The 24,180-nt window shown below is 37.7% G+C and overlaps 1 protein-coding gene across 2 annotated transcripts in view; it reads left to right on the forward strand.

Annotated features, from left to right (window-relative positions):
• The window catches only part of LOC107569362 (syntaxin-8-like), a 66,674-nt gene that overhangs the window by 22,368 nt on the left and 20,126 nt on the right, over positions 1-24,180 (forward strand). The window contains exon 7 of one of the 2 annotated variants that reach the window (XM_016255446.1): positions 6,311-6,450. The exons of the other annotated variant lie outside the window; for it this stretch is intronic. Coding sequence (XP_016110932.1) covers positions 6,311-6,381 — 71 coding nt within the window. The 3' untranslated portion in view covers positions 6,382-6,450. Of the gene's footprint in view, positions 1-6,310; positions 6,451-24,180 lie in introns of those variants that run through there. 2 annotated transcript variants of the gene reach the window in all.

Below are 24,180 nucleotides of genomic sequence, written 5' to 3' on the forward strand. Positions count from 1 at the left end.
TCTGTGGTGAGGTCCATAGAGGAAGCAGACAGGCTCTGTACATGGCAGATCTACTGCGGATAGAGAGAATGCCAGAAGTCATAAAACAGTCATACAGATAAAAACTGAGCTGGAGGTCCAAGAGCAGAGTAAATCTAGAGCATCCCATTGATTTGTTTAATATGTAATTGTTGTATATCTAAATATGAAATGGATGGCATTGAATCAGCATTTGGAAAGAAAATTAAAATTACTACTTTGCTCAAATGCACACGTTGTTGTTTTTAAGGGGAATAGTTCACCGAAAATGAAAATTCTGTCATCATTAACTCATCATGTCATGTTATTTCACACCTGTTTGAGGTTTTTTCATGGAACTCAAAAGATGAATTTCTGAAGAATACCCTACCACTCCAAATTTGGGGTTGTGACTGTTTTTTAAAAGCTTACCAAGGCTGTATTTATTCGAACAAAATGTATGTATGTATGTAAAATAATATATTACATACATTCAATTAAAAATGGTATTTTATTGATTTATTTATTTAAAATTTTCAGTAGCCATTACTTCAGACTTCAGTGTGACATGATCCTTTAGAAGTCATTTTAATATGCTGATTTGATGCTTGAGAAGCATTTTATTAATATCATTATCTTATAATGTTTAAAACAGTTGTGCTGCTTAATATTGTTGTGGAAGCTGTGATACATTTTTTTCAGGATTCTTTGATAAATAGAATGTGTAAAACCACTTGTTATTGTATTTATTTATTTATTGTAACCATTTAAAAACCTTTACTGCGATCAATTTAATGCATCCATGCTGAACAGAAGTATTTATTAATCAAATCAAACAAAAATAACTATGACTATTATTTTTAAATTGGAATACTGTATATCCATATATTTTTATTTCCTTTTGAAGGATGCAGCATCTCACACAGCTGTGATGCTTGTGCTTGTGGCCTCAGCTATATTCCTGGCATCAGGAGACCTTTAGTAGTCTGATATCTTTTACACTGCACAAATACTGTCAGTAGTTTTTGAAAGACTGTACAGTTTATATAAAGCCAGGGTGCAGTAACTAACTTGTGCTTTGTAACTTGGTAACAGAAACAAAACAGACAGGAACTGCATTATTTTGCAGCTGTATTTTATTGGTTTCAGGCTTTTCAAATATTTAAAGGCTTCATATCGTCTCCATGTTTATTTTATTACTTGTTTTTTAACATTCCTATTAAAGTCATATCACTTTTTCCAGCTCTGACAGATCCGACATGTGCACAAAGGCTGCGTATCAGACTGTGCGTTCCAAAGCTAAAGAACTGTAAAAAGTCGAAGGATGTTGTCGTTGCTGGCTTCTGTTGCCATTCTTTGTTGGAGTGATAAAGAAACAGAGACGAGACAGTGGGAAGGTTTCTCCATCTGCATCTCTGGGGCAGGCCTCTATCCATCATGTCTCATCTCATTCTCTCTTCATCCCTACTTTCTCACTCCTCTGCTTGGCCTCAGTGTCAGCCTGTAGTGACTTACAATAAGATTAGGGGGCCTGAGCCAGGCCTCCCAGCAGAGACCCATGAATAGAGCATGTTTTGGACGTCTGACGACTTGTGTAAAGCTAGCATCATCAATCACAGCTCTCTTTATTCTCCATGGTTTGATTCATTCACTAAAGTCTTTTTTATATGGCTATCCCACGTGAAACAATACAGCAAAGAAGTTTTTGTTGAAAAAGGAAATTCTAATCACACATAATTAAGATGAACATGAGTTGTGGTTTGTCATTTTGTCATCCTGACAGAGATATGAGAAAGACTGAATAAGATAACGATGACAGTCATCCTAGAAACACAAACTGGTACGCATTTTGACCTTAAAGTACGCTGTTATGATTTGTCACTCCTAAACTACGCAAAAACCCCGGTGACCTGTCCACGCGCAGTAAACAAGCAACAGAAAAAGATGAGGAGTTCAACCAGTCAGGTTGAACAGGTTTCCGTGTTTTTTTATTTCTCTCCAAACTGGCTCTGTTTGTGTGTCCGTGAGTCGTGCGCTGAGATGAGGAAACACCACTGTTGCCAACTCTCCCAAGACAAATAAGCAACCGCAGCTTCAAAAACCAGCCCAATATTTTTTGATAATTTATTATCATCAATATTATTTATCAATTATTTATTACCAATAAATGAGCCCGCAACATATTAAACTGAAACTACACTTTTATCTGAAAAGCAAAAACATGTTATTATACAAAAATCAGCAAACTGCAACAAAGCAGGAACAAAACTCATCTCCAATCACCTGTGAGCAGAATAGGATTGGACTGATGGAAAAGGAGAAAAACACAAGAGCTTCAAAGGGGAGCTGTAACATAGCCACATATTTATAGTCTACTAAAACATTGGCTATTCAAACCAAATCTACTCTTAGTATTAGTATAGGCCTACTTGTTTTTTGTTTTTTTTACAGCCCGTGATAATTAATAGGCTAAATTAGGCTACCTTATAAAGGAAAAAAGTCATCCCATTCCTCTACGTCTACTACTATCATTGCTTGGATTACAGCATCACGCGCCGCCTTTTTGAACGTGATTTTTCTTCAATCCCTCATTGACGAAAAATCACGTTCAAAAAGAAGGCGCGTGCCGGAGGGGGTGGAATATTTGACAAATTACGCTACAGCACTTATATCGAAAAATCACGTTCAAAAAGAAGGCGCGTGCCGGAGGGGGTGGAATATTTGACAAATTATGCTACAGCACTTATATTTTTGCACTGATTGGCTATTAACTGTGAGCAGACAGAGTGTCAGTCAATGCATTGGAGAATACAGTGAACATAAATGAAAAGAAACGAAGTTGCTTGTCAGGTTTTCCTAACAAGCAACCATATATTTTTAAAATAAGCCCAAAAAACCGCAACCCGCACCCCGAGATTTTTTCACGCAACTTTACAAAAAAAGAAGCCCAAAGTCGCGTATAATACGCGGACTTGGCAACTCTGGGAAACACGTGTGTGGTATTTCCTGGAGTCGTGAGTGGACTTTCTGCGCAGGGGCGCCCTCTAGTATACAGTATGAATGAAACAGACATTACATGTGTTCATAGCACTAAATAATGGCCAATCTATAAAAATAATACTTCTCTCAAAATAAATTTAAAATAGACATGTGATAATCCATGTTTTTCTACAGTGTACAACAATGTACTGGAGTTTTTTTGTTTTTTTTTAAATAGCATTTAAAATCGCTAAAAAGAACTCTGTTGTGCCAAACCATCAGAACCAAACTGAAAACTGTGTTTAAAAAAACTGAGGTATTTATTGAACCTTGGGCTAACTGTATTGTTGCATTCCTACTGTTTACTCGAAAGTACTGTATAACAGGAATGTCACAAACTGAGTGCTGACTCCGAGTACTAACCTATGAAAAATATTTAACATGAAGTCTAGCATTTTGCACATTGTGCAATTACGATTTTGACATTAGCCATCAAGGAGCTTCAAGTAATGTAGGAATAGGCTATATGACCCCTGGTATCACCCCATATCACCCCCCGTCACACTGATGGTACTCGAAACATTTTTCAAAGGTTGGCAGGTCTGTAAGTGGTTCCTCATGCGGATGAACTTGATGTTGGCTATTCCCAAACCTAGTGAGCTTCTCCCTCAGGCATTGTTGTTCCAAATGATTCCAACTTAGGGGGCTTTCACACTGGCAGTTAAGTTCAAAACAGGGTGTGGTTTGCATGAAAAAATGGTCATGTGAAAATTGTCATGTGGACTCCAACCTGAGACTACCTGAAGATAGGGCTGTGCAAAAAATCTAATGCGATTTTCATGCGCATCTTGTCAGTAAAGTCGCTTCTGTGATTAGTAGTAAATCTCCAGCACATGCTTTCAGATGGAGCGCCATTTACTACACAGAGCTGTAGTTCACTGACAAGCTACGCAAAATCTCGTTCAAAATTGCAGGTGATTCATTGCCGATTATGAACGCGATTTTGTGTAGCTTGTCAGTGAACTACGGCTCTGTGTAGTAAATGCCGCTCCATCTGAAAGCACGTGCTGGAGAAAATCGCATTCGATTTTTTGCACAGCCCTACCTGAAGAAGGTGGTCTGAGTTCGGTTGCAATGAAACTGTGGCGCGGTTTGTGTGAATGTGAAAGCAACTCAGACTCGGGTGTCCACTTAATCGGGAAGTAAAGTAACATGCGCATGCATTTTGGCTGATGACGATGCCATTAGCTCAACAAAACACATGTAAGGGATGTCAGTGGTGATGATTTACCTTGCATACGAGCAAGAGTGAGCGTGCAGTGTAATTGCATATAGTGAGTGTAGTCAGAGCAGCAAATGAATGGCTCGCAATCAGCTGTCTCCTCAAAACAGTCCGTATCCTTCATGCGACAGACACACAAGTGTCGTTCATGCTGTGCATAATAACAACAAATTAATAATAATAATAAAACCCACAATATATTCACCCGTGTTCTGTTTTCTATTATGCACCTTGCACATTTGTTATGACATAGATGAATGCAAATGCACCTGGGTTCAAAAGAATCAAGTGAGTGTGATACCAGACCAGCACTGCAGGGGATGACAGGAACAATCTCACTCCGGCTTGGACCGCAGCAAACGTGTCCAGTGTGAAAGCCCCCTTAATTGAACTACCTCACTTAGGCCAAGTTGTAAGCTAGCACTTATCCTTCACAGTGCAGTTTCATAATGCATTGTGAATAATTAATCCAACATGGTGACTATAATGAATAAAATTCATTCAGTACAAGTATTGATAAAATATAGTTTAAAATAAGTAAAAATTAAAAAGCCATTACTTTACCACAAATTAGTGTATTCTATTTATATTTATCCTTATTAAATTATCATTCTTTTCATAAAAGTGACGTGTAGCCAATTATAGTGTCTCATACTGAATCTGTGCTCTGCATTTAACCCATCCAAGTGCACACACACAGTAGTGAACACACACACAGTAGTGAACACACACCCAGAGCAGATATGTTTAATGGCATCTTTTTTTATGACCAAAGGCCAGTATCAATGATACCAACCCTGATTTCTCTCTAAAATTGCCCCCCCCCCCTAATATTTAACCATTGACTATAGCCATTCAACATTACAGTATAGTTGAGAGCCATCAATTTTAACATTTATTAGACTTTAAAAAATAACTTCTAATTTAAGTGAACTTAAAACATTCTTCACATAAACCCATTCTAATAAATGTCATATTTACCTGTGCCCTTCAGCAGAAATATACAGAAATTGAAGTTATCAAACACTATATTCTAAATTAAATAGATGAATCCTTAAAGCTATAAAAGTTATTCTTCCCTCTTTTTTTCTTTGTCCTTTGATTAATAGACATCACAGCAGCTGGTTATTTTGGCTGTTATTTGTCTAAATAGCTGCCCCTGGTGAACTTGACGGGGATCAGACACGATTTTCTCTCAACTCTCTTTACCTTTTCTGACCCACTTCAGGTCTTAAAGTCTCTATTAATGAGCTGACGAGTTGAATCTTGTGTGTTAGATGAGTGAGACAGTGCTGGGCTACTCCAGGACAGTTTTGAAAACCATTTCTGAGACATGTTCTTAAATGTGACTCATATAAAATACATTACATGCATGCACCGTTTTAAGGCAGCTTTAATTGCCTTTTTGGTAACCTCATGACTTAACTGACCACAACATTGCATGCACGTATTTTATTTTGCGCTTTGATATGAAATGATACAGATTACAGCGGGCGCCGTCGCCTTTGTGCGTGCATTGTGCAATTGAAGATCACGCGCTGCGAGCACAGTACCGTTTCCACGCTAGCTTGACTCTCGCCTGACGCTGAAGTGAAATGGAGCTCGTGTCTGAAACATTTTCCCGTTCTGCGACTGGATAAATGCACTTCTTGTCAAGAGAAAAAGTGACAGAAGCAGCAGTTGTGAGTGGGGTGGCCAACCCTAGACCCGCCCCGGCGTTAATTGTGTAAAATATAAAATATTCAGTTAAACTGAAAAAATTAATCAGTCAGCGAAGTGAATCTTACCCTTCCACAACTTTACAAGTTCTTCGTTCTTTATCACTCAACACATTATGCATGTGTTCCTCCACTATAAAACCTTCCACTTGGACAGCATGCAGAGAGCTGATCTCACTTTCATGGACCAAGCATAGCAAATATTTTCTTTGAGCAGAGTAACCCTCACAGTTACCTTCAAAAATGAAGCCACAAGATCGTAGTGGAAGCTAAAAGACCTTTTTATGAGGCTGAGAGTGCTGATTTCAGATTTCTTTCTTTTGTTTTTTTATAGACCCCATAAAGCATCTAATCGGTATTCCCGTCGCCCGGGCCGCAGTATTGCTTAGTGGATCTTGGCTTTGATATGGCGTGATACATCTGGAATGAATGTGACAGTCGTTAGCTACGTGGTCCCACATTAAACATCGGTGGCAGGAATTCCCAGACGGCAGGAAGAAGTGATCTAGAGCTCTGCAAATTCTGTGACCAAGATGAGCGGTGAACGTTTTACACCTCTCGCAGCATTGTAGGTACTTTTTGCATGTCAGGACATAAGACAGATTTGTTTTGAGAAAAATACGCTTTGGGTCTGAACAAATGTCTTTGTTTTGAAAAGGAAGGAAGTTGCATTTACAGACATTAATTGATGTCAGTGCGCTCATGTGTTATGAATGATGGCGAGATGCAGAACTCAATAATTTTCTACAGCGTATCGGAGGAGACGACAGATTGAGCACATGTTGTTTTCACAACAAAGAGGAATTTTGCGTATTAAAATTGAGATGCCGTGTAATGAAACTTTAATGGTAGTCCAGAGCATTCTAAAAGCACATTATGTATCAGTAAAGTCTCATTAGCTGGAAGAGAGTGTACACTGATCATACAAGAGAAGCTGTAATTGAGTTGTTTAGCTGTTTTGTGAAGAGTTTTAGAGTTATTTTTCTTTGTTTCATTTCAGCCACTGTATACAGATCTTTCTGTATAAGTTTGATTAACACCACAGCCTGTGTGGATCCAAGATCAGATTGCTACCTCATGTATCTCTGTCATTTGGTTTTGTGACACTGAAATAAGAGACACTGGTAATATGCACTAGTAAAACTCTACTCTACTAAGTAGAGTAAAATATGAATGGGACATGTTTGTTGACCACAAATACTCACACATGTCCTTAACCCTGGGTTATCATCTTTTTAAACCCATTTTTAGCTCTGCATTAAGCAAATGTTCCCTTTTGTAACTTTAAAACTGGGTTAGCAACACTTTTAACCCATGGGTATGAACCTGGTAACAATCCTAAAAACACTAAAATGCAGTGTTAGGAGAATGTTACAGCACATTGTTTAGCAACTGACAACTAATCATAAAATAAACAGTTCTTGCCTCATTTAATATTCATGTACTTTGTACAATCATAGAAACTTTCACATGCGATGTTTAGTTTTAACATCTGTGGCGAAATAAAAAATGTCAAACAGTGATGGCAAGTTCAAACTTAAATAAAGAAGAGACTTGTTATTTTTTTGCTTGTATGTCGACATTTTCACAGATGGACAAGCTGTTATTGAAATGAATTGCGTGCATGCTGTGATCTGTATTCGTCCAATCAAAGGTGCTGACCTCTTTAATACGCAAATAAGAAAATAAGAACATTAACACAGATGTCGAGATGTTTAATCCTGACACTTGAATAAAGGTCCGGTCACATTTATTGTTATACACCAATTTTTTGTTTCCAAAATAAAGCCATTTGAGTAGGATTCCATGCGTCTAGAATTTAATGTGAGGGTGAAAGATTTGTCCATGCAGATTTCGCAACAGGTTAACGTTGGTCATGACCAACAGAAAGCTACTTGGTTTGCAAGTGACTCGTTTATGAACTTCTTCATATATCGCTACACTATTAACAATGGACAGTGGGATTTTTTTGTGTCCACAGAATTTCACTAAAGTGACCTTAATCCTTGATAATGTATGAACGGTATGGAACGAGACAACCCAGGATTATGTTTGCGCAGGGTTAGAATGGCCCTTGGTTAACAATAGTGTGAAAAGCCCAATAATGGGAATGAAATTAAAGAAACACAATCTTCTGCCTTGCCGCCTTACCGCTTTACCTTTCCTGTGGATTAGATGCTATCAGGTTATGGGAGTCCCCCCCTCGTAACTTCAGATCATATCCAGATGTCCACACTGATTCCATTCTAATGGAAAGTCTATGCTCAAACAATGACATCCAGATTGTCTGGCATTGCCAGGTTTTGTTGCTTACACTCATTTGTAGATTTTGGCAAGGGAAAAATGCAAACTAATGAAATATTTCATTAAATAATAAAATATGTAAGATGAAAGAAATAGCAGATCCAAGGGGTCATCTACTTTCTTTTCTTTCTTCTTTTTTTTTTTAGTAACATTAGTGTACAAAACAAATCAAACTGTATGGAATGTGCAGATGTGGACCATTGTATGAGTATCAGGCTTGTCCTTGAATCTATAGAGTTATTAAACTCCTTGCAGTCAATGGGGTCTATATGGAATTTAATTTAGATTGAACCTTTTAGGTGATTACTTAATGGTGTAGCTAACTATCACTTGCCTGGGATGTGTTGACCCACCTGCCATGTTTTCGTGACTTTTAATGGTAGAACTCTTAAAAGGGTGAAAATATCTCTCCTTCACACACACACATTCTCAACCCTTCAGTATTACTTTTAAAGCGGTGTTGCCTAAGCCTGCAGGAATGTGTATGGTCTGCCTGTAAACTTCTCTTAACGTCTTCATGCAGGCAGTAATATTTCCCTGGAGCTCTCTCCACATTATGGGGAAAGTGAGTTTGCCATGTGGTGAGGTGGCTGCAATTTCAGCTGGCAGTTCTCTTTGAAAACCCCCCTCCATACCTGTTTTTAAGGGTGAAAGGATTCCCTCCTATCGTATTTTATCTCTTCACATACCATTCTGGCATGACTGTCATTGTGGGTGACAGCAAGCACAAATTGGAGCTCTGTTAGTGCAGGGCTAATTGCTAACTTTTTAACCACATGGGTTTGGAATATGTATCTGTGATGCTGGTCTAAGGGGAAGGAAGGTTAACTTATGTCCCAGGGCAGTCCGTAGAGTGAGAAGGTAGCAACCGTACTGTGCAGCACCATGTGGTTCCCATTCAGAGCCAGAGGAAGCTTTAGAAGATCCTTAGTCCATTCACACTTTAAACAGACACTGATTTCAGGCTCTTGTTATGGTAGTTCTTAGCCTGTCTAGCGAATCTTTTGGTAAAAGGTTTTATGAGATGTTGCACCTCAGGATAAAGCAAAACAGGGCTTTCCTTCCTTTCTTTAAATTGATTAGGTACTCTGGGATCTGTATTTTGGGTCAGATATCTTTAGCCATGTAAAGATCAAGATGGAGCAGAAATAGTATTAAAGTTCTTCAGTGTCCGACATAACAAAAATGAACAAACTTTTAAAAGTAGCTTAAAATGCCAGGTTCTAACAAATGCAATATTTGGATTTGTATTGGTTGTATATGGTCTTGAAAAACTTTTAAACTGTTTTCAACTAAAGGGGGACTTCATGTCCCACAAAAATATAAAAATGGTTTTTAATTTAGAAATGAAAAACAACATAGAAGAGCTATTTTTAAATAATTTCGTATATGTAATAATTATAATTTCATTTATATAATTTCATATATGAATTGTATATGAATTGCATGTGTTTTTTAAGAAAATATATTTGATCCAGACCCAAAAAATGATAAGCGGTCATTTTCACAGTTGTAAACACGACGGCTTTCTTCTAACATGAGGGGGTTTGGCGTCACAGCATATTTGTTTCCAGGCAGAATGTTAAAAAACACGACATGCACGTCTCCCGGAAATCCTGTATAATTCAACCAATCCAATGACGACTTCGAAACTCCTGAAGTGTTTCCAATTTCGTGTGCCGTATGCATCAGACGTTCAGCCAAAGGTCCATGGGCGTTACGTCTGAGGCTGAGACTAGTCATTGACCAACATATTTATTTTCCCCTGAAATGCACTATTAACAATAATAATAATAAAATATAGTTGCAAGCAGCGATGACAGGCCCAAGCCACCAGCGCAACCCCCACCCCAGTGGCATTAGGAAAACGGTGCACAGTGGGCACATGCATTTACAATAACCCTATGGCAGTCTGGCTTTAAGGGTTACAGCAATGAAAAGGTTAAACTATAACATCAAGAGTGTGAAATAGAAACAGAAGTAGATTTACAATAAGGTTTCATTTGTTAACATTAACTGTATTAGTTAGAATTAGTAAACAGGAGCAATAATTATATAGCAATTATTAATGTCAAGTTAATATTAAGTTCAAAACTTACTAATACATTTTTAAAATGTAAAGTTATATCTGTAAACATTAGTTAATGTACTGTGAATTAACATGAACATGAACTTTTTTATTAACATTAAAAAAGATTAATAAACGCTGTAAAAATATATTGTTCATTGTTAGTTCATGCGTGAACTAATGTTAAAAAATGAGACCTTATTGTGATGCGTTACCAAAACTTTTAATGATCTATAAGGATTTAAAAAAAATATTTTAATGATCTATAATCATTTGTGAAATAATTAAATAAAACTATATTACCATTACAGTATATATTAACTTGTTTTATGTATTTGTTTGTCATTTTAACTAATTGAACTGAGCAGGAAAGGATCAGGCTTAAGATGTCTTATCCTATGACTCCATCTGGTGACTGAAATGTCTTATAGTTTTTACATTTTTGTTGGCCCCTGAGCGTTATACATTTATGAAACTAAGCATGTTTCCTAAGAATGACTTGTTCTCCATATATAAAAAGTTTTGAAGAGTTTGGATAATTCACTTTAAAGATATAAGAAAATTACTGTTTCCTTTTTTACTGTTCATTTAATAAATTGCCATGACAACACTGTTCAAGATATCCAAAATCCGTTTATTAATTCATTAATTCACAGCCTGATTTTTTCCAAAAATCCACATTCAAACCAAAATAGTCATAGCTAAAAAAAAGTCATAGCTAATGACTGTCAAATAGAAAGTAGTCCGGCTTTATGAGAACAATATATGTACCGAGTTTGGTGTCTTTACCTAAAACTAACCTCCCCACTTTTGTCAAAAGGTGGCGCTATAGAGCACATTCTCCACGCCCATTTATGAGCTTTTGCTAGTGTCTAACTGTCATTAATGCTGATGTGAGTCGAATTTCATGACATTCTAAGCATGTTAAGTGCCTCAAAAACACCAAAAAAAATGTTAAAGTTTGACATGCCATGGCAACAGTATTTAAGATATCAAGAACCCCTTCACAGTTTTAAATCTGCCGTGTCTAGTCATTATTCTCATGAAGTTTGAAGAAAATTTTGTAAAAATAAAAGCTGATTTTAAAGCAAAAATTAAACACTTCCTGCTGCCAGCTGGTGGTACTATAACTTTGACTCATAATAGTCACAGCTATGTGATCGGCTTCATACAATAAACAAACTGCTGCAGTGTGATCAAAATCAGACACTGTAGGCAAAAGTTATTAGACACTTCCTGTTTCTCATTTCTCGCCATAATTTTGTCACCTCATCACAGCCAAACCATTCGAGATATCAAAAATCCCTTTTAAATTTAGCATCCTCAATGTCTTGAGATCATGTTGAGCCCCTGTGCCATGCAAAGATTTCAATGTGTGTGGTGATTTTCAAGAGTTTTTGAGAATGTTAAGGCCCCCAAAAAGCCCTGGATAGTCTAAAAAAAATACAAATTAAAGCTGCAAGCAGCGTTAAAAGGGCCCTTGCACCCGGAGCCACCTCCACCCGGTGCCTTTAGGAAAATCAGTGAATGGTGGCCATTTAAAGTGGTAAATATAGGAGAAATATGTAAAAGTCAGTTATATGTGCCAAACTTTCTGCTGCCAGCTGGTGGCATTATGACTATAACTGAATTATGCCATGCAGATGTCTTCAGGCCAGGACTTTTATCAACCATGTAAAGTTTGGTGCAGATTGAACATTGCATGTTTGAGTTACTGTAAAGCATGAAATGTCTTGTTGCCAACAGGTGGCGTTATGAATATAACTGAATATTAGCCTTTAGATGTCTCCAGGCCAGAACTCTTATCAAACTAAAAATTTGGGGCAGATTGGGCATTGCATATTTTAGTTAGTGTAAAACATGACATTTCCTGTTGCCAACAGGTGGAGTTATAAATTACAACTGAATATTGGAATGTAGTTTTCAGGCCAGGACTCTTACCAAACGTGAAGTGTGGGGCAGATCGGACATTGCATGTTTAAGTTAGTGTAAACATGATATTTCCTGTTGCCAACAGGTGGTGCTATGATTATAAATGAATATTGCCATGTAATGTCTTCAGACCAGGACTTTTATGAAACTTTGGAAGTTTGAGGCAGAATAGACACTGTATGTTTGAATTACAACAACTATATTTTTCATGGCATTATTAGCATGGTTTAGCACTTAGCTAAGTGTTGCTAGCATGTTTATTTTAGTGTGTTGCTAATAGTGCATCACAGTGTTAAACATCACTTCCTGTTGACAGTATGCGGCACTATGACTATAACTGAATATTGGCATGTAGATGTGCTCAGGGCAGGACTCTTATCAATGTTCATCATGTTATGTTTGGGGCAGATTGGACAATTAATGCCTGAGTTACAGCAACTTCCTCTTTCATTGCATTAATAGCATGCTTTAGCACTTAGCTAAGTGTCGCTAGCATGTGCGCTATTTACTGTTCTGCATACGCTATTTTCTGTCCTGTTTTTACCCCCTTCATCAGAACGCTTAGTTTGAATAAGTCGTGGCGGATTGTAGACTCGGAAGTAAGCTAAACAGGCAGTGATGTGGAAGCAGCCGTTGATCTTCTTCTGTGGAAGCAATGTTTAGCTACAATATTACATCATAAAGTGGCACATTCCATAACCTGTCGTTTTGGCAGATTGGCATCAATGTAAGCTGTTTTTAGACTAACGAGAAAGTTTTGAGTTCTGAAACTTACAGGATATTTTTTTAGAACAATGACCTCTTATCTGTCAAAAGATCAAGGGAATGTTGATTTCTCAGTTCATGACCCCTTTAACACTTGCTGAAGCTTTTTAATGTTACTAGGAGTCCATAACAGTTTTAAACATTTCACTTCCTGTTGCCAGCAGATGGTGCTATGACTATAACTGAATATGGCCATGGACATGTTCAGTACAGGACTACTATCAAATGTGTGAATTTTGGGGTAGATTGGACATTGTTTGCCTGAGTCACAGCAACTTCCTTTTTTGTAGGTATTGGGACGTTACATGCATGTCCCGAATTTTGTACATGTACCTGAAACGTAGTGAGAGGAGTGCTTTGGTGAAATTTTATAGGTGGCGCTATCAAGCCATTTTGCCTGATTCTGAAACCCATATCAGATGTAAATTTTCGCCAGTTCTGACAGTTCTGTGCAAAGTTTGGGGGTTTTGGAGCATGTTTAGGCCCTCAAAAATGTAATTCACTTTGGAGAAGAAGAAGAATACACAGGCAATTCCAAGAGGGTCCTTGCACCATTGGTGCTCGGCCCCTAATAATAATAATAATACTTAGAAAAACAATGGGACCCTGCGCCCCTAGTGGCTTGGGCCCTAATAATATTATTGTAGACATCCAGAAAACAGAATCACCCTAAAGCAAAGACTATTTTCTCATTGCAAATCCCACCAAAGCACTGAAATCCACTGCAATCTAGTCTCAGCGTTGTCTTAAATAGAAATTGCTTCACTGGTAAATGATTAAGTAGGGGACTTGCTGGCAGATTGTTAGACACTGTCTGTGTGAGGTGTTGGTGGTCTAGGGGATGGTCTGAAGATTATCTTTTTCTACTGTTTCCAAACAAACAGTCCTAGAGCTCAAGCTTTCTATCTCATGATGACGTATGCATTGTAGCGAAATCATGCATGAACTTATGCCATTGTTGTTTACAACAGAAAGGGGGGGGGACTTTTGTGCAGAAATTGGTATCATTATGCGTTGTAATGTCAAGTTATTTTAAACCTCATTAATTGCTGGTCCTAAACTGCTGGTGAAGGTGTTTGGTCTGCACACGCGTCTTACAGTTTTGAGTACATATGACTGAATTTCATTTCTGTTGTCTTTGAGTCAGTTACTGCTACAGAACAACTGATGAGAGGTGTACAACCAGTCTGCTTATACCACAAACTTTTTTATATTACACTGTTTATTCTCTTAACAAACGTCAAACATTTGTCAACAGACTTACTGTTGTGCCAAAGTGGAGAATGGTGAAATATGGGTATTCTGATCTGTGCTGAAGGCCTGCGAGCGGTATAATTAACAGCTCGGCAGCTCGCTCTGGTGGATTTGAATTAAGGGATACTTGAAATGAGCTAATAGCTGTGCAGTGCGCAATCAATCCTGACCCAATGCCTAGCTCTTAGTTCTTTTCCAAAACCAACCACAGTTTATGACTGCCACTCTATTATGTTTCCATCATATTAAACATAAGCTCTGTCAATTTACGTGATGTCCAAGGTGCAGATGTTATGGCTACCGTCACTTCAGAATTATACAGATGTCCATCTCTGAATTCATGCCACAGTTCTTCTAGCTTGTGGACAGTTTGCAACGTATGCTACATTGGCTCTTTGTGGGACAGTCCCACCTCACTGATTATACAGGTGGAGGAATTGATTTGACATTTTATGATGTCAGAACAGCACAAAGGAGCCGATGTTGTCTTTCATCCTCCTTTTATAATACCTCCATCTTTGGCTGACATTGCGTTCTGTTAGCACAGCTGTTCAAACCGGCCTCTCTTGCCAACGGCAACACCGTAACCCACCTGACACTGTCTTCGCTGAGGGCAGCCGTAGAGGGCCCTCATAACCGCAGCCCTCTTTTGAGAGAGCGTGGTTCGCTTGCAATCCCATCTTGCATGGTTTCCACAGGACGGCTTTTGAAGTGATTCAGAAAAGAGAGCTTTTGTCTGCGAGAGCTGTTTGATGTATTATCTATCGGCCCATAGTTTCTGAAATCAGCAAGGTAAACAGATCAGGCTGATGAGATTCAATGGCACAGATAACAGGAGTGAGAGCTTCATGTTTTACCATCACAAATGAGCCTCTGCATCATTAGCATGTGAAACACAGTAATGTTGAGTCAGAAAGAGGACCCTCGGATTTAAAAGCTCCACCTTTGATCAGCGTCCTAAACCACACCAAAGCTTAACATTATTGCTTTTGAACCTTGCATTGTGATTCTTTCCCTGTTAGCTTGGTGCCATTTTGTTATCTTACACTTTTTAAATCTCTTGTAATACACTCATATATTTTTAACAGGCCTGTACATGTAGGTCTGTAGAGACTGCTATTTTGGACAGACAGACAGATTTAAAGTTTATCTTTCAATTTATTCAATTCTTATTCATCAGGACTATTTAGCATCAATTAATATTTGTAGAAAGTAAGGCTCTCAATTGATTAAAAAATACATGGAATTTAAATCTATCAATCATATATCAATATTTGCTGAGAAAAGTCAAAGCCCAAATTTTAATCCCTCAGAATTTAAAGGCATTACATAATTGTGGTAGATTAGTAAATCATTGAATAGACATATCAGAAAGGGGCTCTAGAAGACAGTGTATTGTTTGTTTTTCTTTCTTATTATTAAACATATATCTATCACTATACGGTCCAATCCATTTTTCAATTGAGTTCAATCTGTCTGAAGTGGACCGTTCTCACAGGACATGTTTTTATGTTATGTCTGCAGTATTATTTTGATTGCTGTTCTGTGTGCACATGCAGACTGATATCTGACTGGTCAACGCATTGTATCTTGCTGTTTTTATCCCCCCAGTGTCTTTTGGGTTAAAAACGTGTTAATTGTTTACATTTTGTAATAAAATTGACAGAATTTGAAAACTGAAACATTGTCTCATATGAAAAGTAACAGCGCACAAAGCTTATTGCGATATATTGTATGGGAGGTGCTGTACAAATAATGTTCCATCAAGTTTTGTTCATGCGTCAAATGAACACAGCATTGATCGATTCTTGGTATTTAAGAATCAATATCAGTTCAAAAAGAGAATCAATTAAAATCAAGAAATTAATATTTTCAACCCAGTCCTAGCTGAAAGTGTCCTTTCGTCTTGCTTGAAGCCTTGCAGTGGAGTCTGGATCCATGCAGACTTTCATCATATCTAATGAAAAAACCAAACGCAGTGAAGAAACCCTTGGCTCAGATTCATCTGCTTTTTTGCATGACTCATTGCATTTGGAAAATTTGGACATTATGGACCCCATAGGTTCTCTGTAAACTCCACAAACAGCATGAACAGCATTTAAGCGAGTGTGGAGCTGGGTCTACATAGAGCAAGTGTGAAGAAGACCACAACCACCAGTGGGCAGTAGAGTAGACCACTAACGTAGTACCTCAGATGTTGGTGCTTGTGAGTGGAGCTGCTTTGATTTTGTTAATGTTGCTCAAGAGTGTAAAATATCAATGAATAATTGTACAGCTTGTACCTCGGAAGACGTCTTTGTATGTAAATCATGAGTGATTCCTTGATGCTATTATACTGCAGACATTGAATGCAGTCATGGAAGCACATATGTGCTTGTATTTCTTTGGTCAAGAGCACTGCAGCTGCCAAAAAATGCATGTGCACCTGTAAAAGCAAAAAGGAAAGAAGGAATCTTACAGATATAAACTGTGCTTGCCCTATTGGAGCAGCACATTAAAGAACTGTTCAATTTAGGTAGTCTTGAAGTCAGCGTTTCTGTTGGCGAACCAGCCCTCAACTGTGGTTCACCTGGTCTCACATTCACGTTAATTAAAATCCTGTGGTCTTCTTTATAAACCGGTTTCACTTAGAATGCAGGTGTGGGGGAAGCAACACTGAGGTTCGCCGAGGTGTCAGTCATTTACCCTTCAAATGACTAAAGTTGTCATGAAAATATGTTAAAATTAGGGCTGTCAGTTTAATGCGTTAACTTAATTAATTAGTTATGAAAAATAACGCGATTAAAATATTTTAATGTAGTTACCGCACTGGCCCCGCCCCCAGACCTGTACGTCATCTTACATTTCATACAGTTGACTGTTGACAAATATGATGCAGGGCAACAACTCCATAAAAGCTGTTATGCCCTAAAATTCAAGATATTATTGCAAAAGTGCCCCTGTATGTGCTTCTGTCTCATATTTATATCATACGATATCACACGAGCAGGGAGAGCAGTAGGCTATTACACAAGTGCTGATTTTGTCCCAAATATCACGTTTAAATGTGATTTTATACAACAGTTCAGTAAATAAGTTGATGATGTTGTGTTATATTTTAAACACAATATTGTGTTTTTGCTCAATTTTGCAAAGAATATATTATCTTTAAAGATATAGCAGAATTGTGCGTCTTCGAGCAACACAGCGGTGTTTAGTTTCTGAATGAATCCGCGTTTTGAACAAATCGTGCGAATCAATTGATTCAAAGGCCCATTCATAAAGAGAGCCATTTACTTCATTCCTGAATGAATCAGCCGTTTGAATGAATCGAATGAAGACATTTACCGCCACCTGCTGGCAGATTTAGTTTCTTATTTAGAGTATCATTTAATTATTATTATTTATAATAATAATAATTATAATAATAATAACAACATTAAAGGGATCACCCCAAAAATGTTTAATTCTGTCATAATTTACTCACGTCCCTCATGTCGTTTTAAACCTTTCTTTTGTGGAACATAACATTGTTCATTGTATGAACAAACAATAATGAGATGTTTCTCAAATGATCTTCTTTTATGTTCCATAGTTAATCTTATGCCGTTGTAGCCTAAATGCTTGTGTAATCATTTTTTTTTTATTGAATCAAATAAAATATTTTTAAAGCTACAATTTGTTATGTCTACTTGATACTTTCTCATTTAACACAGATATTTCTTTAAATAACCTTTTGTGAGTGTTTTCACAGTCAAATTTATTTTGCAATTAATTGTGATTAATTAGATTAATTAATCAAAGCATCATGTCATTAATTAGATAAAAAATGTAATCGACTGACAGCCCTAGTTAAAATATAAGATCCCTGTTTTGCATTAAGCCCATGTGGATGTCAACACTCACCACTGGTTGCCAGATCCTGTCATGGTGTGCTTATATTCATCTACGTTCTTGTTTTGCACAGCTGTTACTCTCATTCTAATTATGTTCTCATTGTTCGGTGTTACCTGGCATTGAGGCTTTGAGCTGAACCTGGCAACCACAACATCCTGCTGTGGTACAAACGAGAGCTGCTATGTATGATATGTGTGTAGATGAAACTCTGGCTTCTTCAGCCTTGGTACCTCGAGCTCTGGGTTCAGCAATCCCTTTCTCATTTTCCGGGAAACATTTTGAGAGATTTTTGAAAGAGAGATTGTTTTCTTCCTATGTTTTATGAGTTTGTGAGTCATAGGTTTATTGCATCACATAATACTGATCATGTCCAACTGCGTTGCCAGTACCTCCCTTCACTTGGGTTGAGCAAAAATCTGGAACACATGCTTTTGAAGTTCAGACATCAAACTTCAGCACATTTGAGGAATGCCTTTGTGCATTTTACAGCATTTTTTCAAGCTTCAATTAGCAGCAACCATCATAACGCGCCAATTGTTCTTTGTCTGACCACTGATTGGTTGCTCAAATCTGACTGATGGATTTGTTTCCTAGGCTTCTGACCTTTGTTTCAGTAAATCTACACTAGCCTATTCCGTTTTCTGCTCATTTGACAGTTAAAAATCCCTGTCTTCACACGACAACATGGTTTCCAGCGATCTGACTTTGAAGTCCCACCTTTAAAAGAGAGCTCTTCCTTTGAGAATCACTAAATCACCCGCCCACCGTCCACTCTGGTGCCCATATAACAATGAATCTTCAGGTGGAATGGTGAAGAGCGCAAACCCGCCTGATTTAGAGGGCTCAAGTGAACCCCAGCCTGTGGCGAGACTAATTTGTGCACATGTGCAATGTGTCTGTCTCACTCTTTCTTTTTCTTTTCTCCTTTTCACATCTTAGATTGTGTCAGAATACGGCTGTATTTATGAACAAACACAAATAACTGTCGAAGACCACTACCTCTTTGTCAAGCTCATTGACTAAAGGCTCTATCAATCTCCAAACAGTGCTTTGACCAGCTTTAAGGTTGTTTATTTCACATATGTTTTCCACACAGACATTTTTTCCCTGACTGAAAATCCACAGCAATTCTCATCAAAAAGACCTCAGCAGGTTGATCCAGATGCAGTGGTGAAAGGTGGACACCTCCCAGGCTGCTTATCCAGATCTTGACTCTTCCTTTAACACCATTTCATTTCAGTTTTAATGTGAATGCTTCATTGTGTTCAGTTCCTGGTCTCGAGGCAGCATTTCCCACACTCATCTCCTCTGAACAGAATGCTGGATTCATGAGTTGTGTTTTTGTTGTGATTCACACATCCTTCAAAACTTGGATTGTATAGTATATGAAAATGGTCTTCTTGACACTTATTAATACCATCTGCAACATCACAGAGTAAACCGCATTTGGAACAACGGTGTTAGTGTTTTTGCATTGTCACTAGGCTTGGCTGAGTGTAGTGCTTTACTACACAGTGGCAAAAAAGGTTTCAATTAAAAAAAAAATAATAATAAACAGAATATTAATAAAAGGATATGAAAACTGATCCAGATAGAAGAACCTTTTCTGGTCTGTGTTAATCAAGTCAAAAGGATTACACATGATGTGATGTTTATTAAAGGCTCTGGACATAATGCATCATTATATAAAAAAATACATTAAAAATGGAATTAATTTATATCATGGCTTAAATGCACCTCTTCTATGATGAAATCATATGATGAAATTAATTTTTAATTGAATTGGGCAAAAGGTAAAAATATTATGTCCTGAATCATAAAGGGGAGCAAAAAGCATCATTACAAAGAAAATAAAACCATATCGAGTTTGGTATAAAATAATAATAATAAAATATATACTTTTGTCATATGGTGAAAACAACTTTCGTAAACATACAGGGGGGAAAAAACGCACCGTAAAGAGGACCTCTTAAGGCCCTCACATCTGTGTCAAGTTCAATAAGTTTCCTAAAATTTCAAATTATTTGATCTTTTTGATTTGAACGTTCAAGGTGAGTTCAGGTTGTAAAATAACTTGTGATGTGACTCCCCAAAACAATGATATTTATGAATTATTTATTCATGATGTTGGCAAAGAAAATGTTTTTTACCTTTAACCATGTTTATACTAAATGGCGTTTTTAGAGTCATTTAAATGTATTCAATACAAGCCATATTAAACCAACATGAATACAAGTGGAACTTGGCGCATGCAATTTAAAGTAGATTTAAAAAAAACAAAAAAAAAAGATTTTTCCTTTTCATTGTTTTGGAAACTCTTATTTGTTACTGATCCACATACAAAGAGGTTAGATGCTGATGTTTTGGATTATGGTTATAAATGATCGTGTAGATTGTACATACATAGACATAAAGCTTATTTTGTTGTTTTATGGCCCTTCAGAGGAGATCTAAATGTGTTTGTTATCATTTCATCGCATGTGTCAAAATAACACAAACATCTTTTCTTAGTTCCTTCAAGCTAAACCCAAGTGTGTATTTTCTTATTGGCCGAAACTCAGCAAGCCTTTTTCGGCTTAGTGTCCGTTTATAAACTCATAAACTCTCAACATGAAGTACAGTCCAACTAATTCTAACTCTGAGAGAGTGTTTATATCAAGGATAAAACAGTGAGGAAACGGGATGTGAGGCATTCCACGAAGAAGCACAATTTATTGTAAATATTGTAACTGCCTGCATTATATTATCAAATGGAGAGTGTGGTCCATGTGGGAAGAGTGAGATGCCAATATTGTATGTTGTTGTTGGCTGAGACAGGCCCCTAAACTCTGTTCTGCTTTAGGGCCAAGTGCTAACAGTTGTGAGGAATTGTGGTGGCAGCAAACGCTCACTGTCGCACCCCAGGATGAGAATTACCCCAGTTAGTTGCAGATAATTAACACGCTGCCCCAGTAGTGATTGAACCAGCAAGGAAAAACAAGCAGAACTCGAAACAGCACTGTGGGAAGGATTCTTTCACTAACACACACATGCAGGAATACACATCCATGCAAACATACATACATCACAGTACAGCACCCTTGTATTTATAGTCCTCTTTCACAACTCATTCCCTAGAGTCTATTACCCCATCGACTTCGGTCAGAAATCTTGGTGTAATCTTTAATGACCCGCTGACCTTCAAAGACCACATTGCAAAGACCGCCCGATCTTGCAGGTTTGCATTGCACAACATCAGAAAGATCAGGTCCTTTCTAACGGAGCATGCTGCACAACTTCTTGTCCAGGCCCTTGTCATCTCTAGGCTGGACTACTGCAATGCTCTTCTGGCTGGACTTCCATCAAGCACAATCAACCCTCTACAAATGATGCAGGATGCAGCGGCACGACTGGTCTTCAACGAGCCCAAAAGAGCCCATGTTACACCTCTCTTTATCTCCTTGCACTGGCTACCGGTTGCGGCTAGCATCAATTTCAAGACATTGATGCTTGCATATAGAACAGCCACAGGCTCAGCACCCGCCTACTTCCACTCACTACTACGAATCTACATCCCCTCCAGAAGTCTGAGATCCGCTAGTGAGCAACGTCTCGTGGTACCATCACAGAGAGGCTCAAAATCACTTTCCAGAACATTCTCGTTCACTGTTCCTGGCTGGTGGAATGATCTTCCCACCCCTATCCGGAATGCTGAATCCCTGACAATTTTCAAGTGACAGCTGGAAACTCATCTCTTTAAACGCTACTTGACTTCATCTTAAAACTTGAATCATCTTTCTCTTTATTTATTCCTTCCCTTTCTAGCTTGTACTTATTTGAACAATGCCTAAAACTTGGTATTACAAACACTTCCTGTGTCTGTTTGCCTCTTTAAGAAGAATCACTTTATGTATTCCCCAATTGTAAGTCGTTTTGGATAAAAGCGTCTGCAAAATGTAAATGTAGAGAAAAGTTGCCCATTCTACAACAATTCCTCTCATCACTATAGTTGACACAGATGACTCACCTTTTTAGTGGATGTAAGTGGTAGGAAGAAACCGCCACTCAGCACAAATTCATATTATTACATAAAAGCAGCACACATATTAACAAGATACAGTAGTCACACTGTCAGCTTAAGCAGTGCTTTATATTTTGGTACTAAGGTTGTTTTTGCCACATACAGTGTGTTTAACTCATTATTTGGGGATGAAAAGAAAGAAGACGGCATCTGAAAGGCTTTTTACTCACCCTTACATTGTTTCAAACCTATAAGACTTTTGTTAGTCTTTGAAACACAAATAAAATATTTTAATGAAAACCTATTTCTGAGAGAGTCTATTCCACCACAACTTGCCTCAAATGCTTCAAAAAGTTCATAAAGAGATCTAAAACTAATCCATATCGCTTGAGCAGTTTAATGCATGTCTTTGATCCGATTGACACAAATAAATAGAGCACATCAAAAATGATCAACATCAACTCGACTGCTCTTGCTAGACGTGCGAGAACAAACCTCTTTAGTTCTTGCAGAAGCTCCCAATGTTCTTACGTGACACAAGAAGAAACCTCACTGGTCAAGCAAGCATTGTTTTGCTCAAGAAATATGCATTGATCAGTGTTTATTTGTGAATAAAAGCATAAATGAAATCGTTTTATCATATAAAGTGATTGTGTTCAGAGTCAGAAGACTTAGATTAAACCACTGGATCCAAACAGCTTACTTTTGTGGTCTCCTTATGAACTTTTTGGAATGGAATTTCAATTAAGGTTTATGAAGATGATCAAAAGTCCTATCTGTTCCTTAACATTTGGATGGAAATATGGTCCTTGTTTTCATGTAAATTAAATTTGATGAAAAAAGGAGAATATTTTTTTTCCCCAATGGTCAGCTCCTGATAATCATTTTATAATGTATGGCTGTTTTTCAAGGAAATACTCAGTGTTGTAACCCAGAAGTTACTTTGTTTCGTATACAGCCACAGCTATGTTATCCAGCAGATACAATGGCAGTGTGTAAGCACAATGCCAGTCTGCTGTGCAATTATACTGATAAATCAGTGCTTTTTGTTCCTTTACTTCATGTGTCTTCATTCAGTAGCTATGTTGGAGGTGTTCAATGACTATTGGGATGAAGAACTGAACGTTTTGCACTGTCCTCCACGTTGGTGTGTACCAGTGTTAATTTCGTTGACAAATAATTTTCGTCAACGACATTTTTTTCACCCACGACAATGAGACGATAACGAACTAAAACTGTTTTTGAATGACACAAACTATGACGTAAATCTATTGACATTTTTGTCAACGAATAAAAACGAGACGAAAATGTTAGGGAGGGATGATTTGGGAAGTGATTCATTCAGAACGAATCTGCTGCGTGGTTCGGAGGTTAGATGCGTACATATGAACTGGCGGGACATAAGCTAACATACACTTGCTGCACGTCGCATAAAACGTTCAAAAATGTCAATATGTGGGAGTAAGAGAAGAGCAGACATATGGATAAATCTAATGACGCAAGAGAGAACTCAATTCAGTCCGGTTTTCTGAGCGCACACTGAAGCATACACACACAGAAAGCGCGTCTCACAGCACGCGAGTACTCTTTTACGTCACATGAACGGAGAATTACACACAAAATTGTCAAATTGACCGTTTTGATGAGTATTCACGTAAACACAGTTGATTACGTCTTAAGTGAACGTAAAGAGCAGGGAGAACGTGTATCAGTACATTGCATCCATTGCAGCCGTGCATTCGGTTTTAAAGGGATAGCAGCCTAATTTAGTTGCTATTGTCCGAGTCATTGATGTTAATCAAGCAACAAAAGACAGAAAATCACGCACTGCTCTTGACTGAAAAACTTTAGTACCCCTAAAGATTAATCTAAATGTATTTATAGAAATAAATATGTCTGCTTGAAAGAATTAAGAATGTGGTAAACAAGTTGCTATAAAGAATGCATAATTAGCATATATAACCATTGGTATTTCATAAAAAAAAAGACCATGTTATTGTTCTTT

The sequence above is a fragment of the Sinocyclocheilus grahami genome, unplaced genomic scaffold (assembly GCF_001515645.1).
Source record: "Sinocyclocheilus grahami isolate Dianchi unplaced genomic scaffold, SAMN03320097.WGS_v1.1 scaffold1338.1, whole genome shotgun sequence".
In the NCBI taxonomy this organism is placed as follows: domain Eukaryota; kingdom Metazoa; phylum Chordata; class Actinopteri; order Cypriniformes; family Cyprinidae; genus Sinocyclocheilus; species Sinocyclocheilus grahami.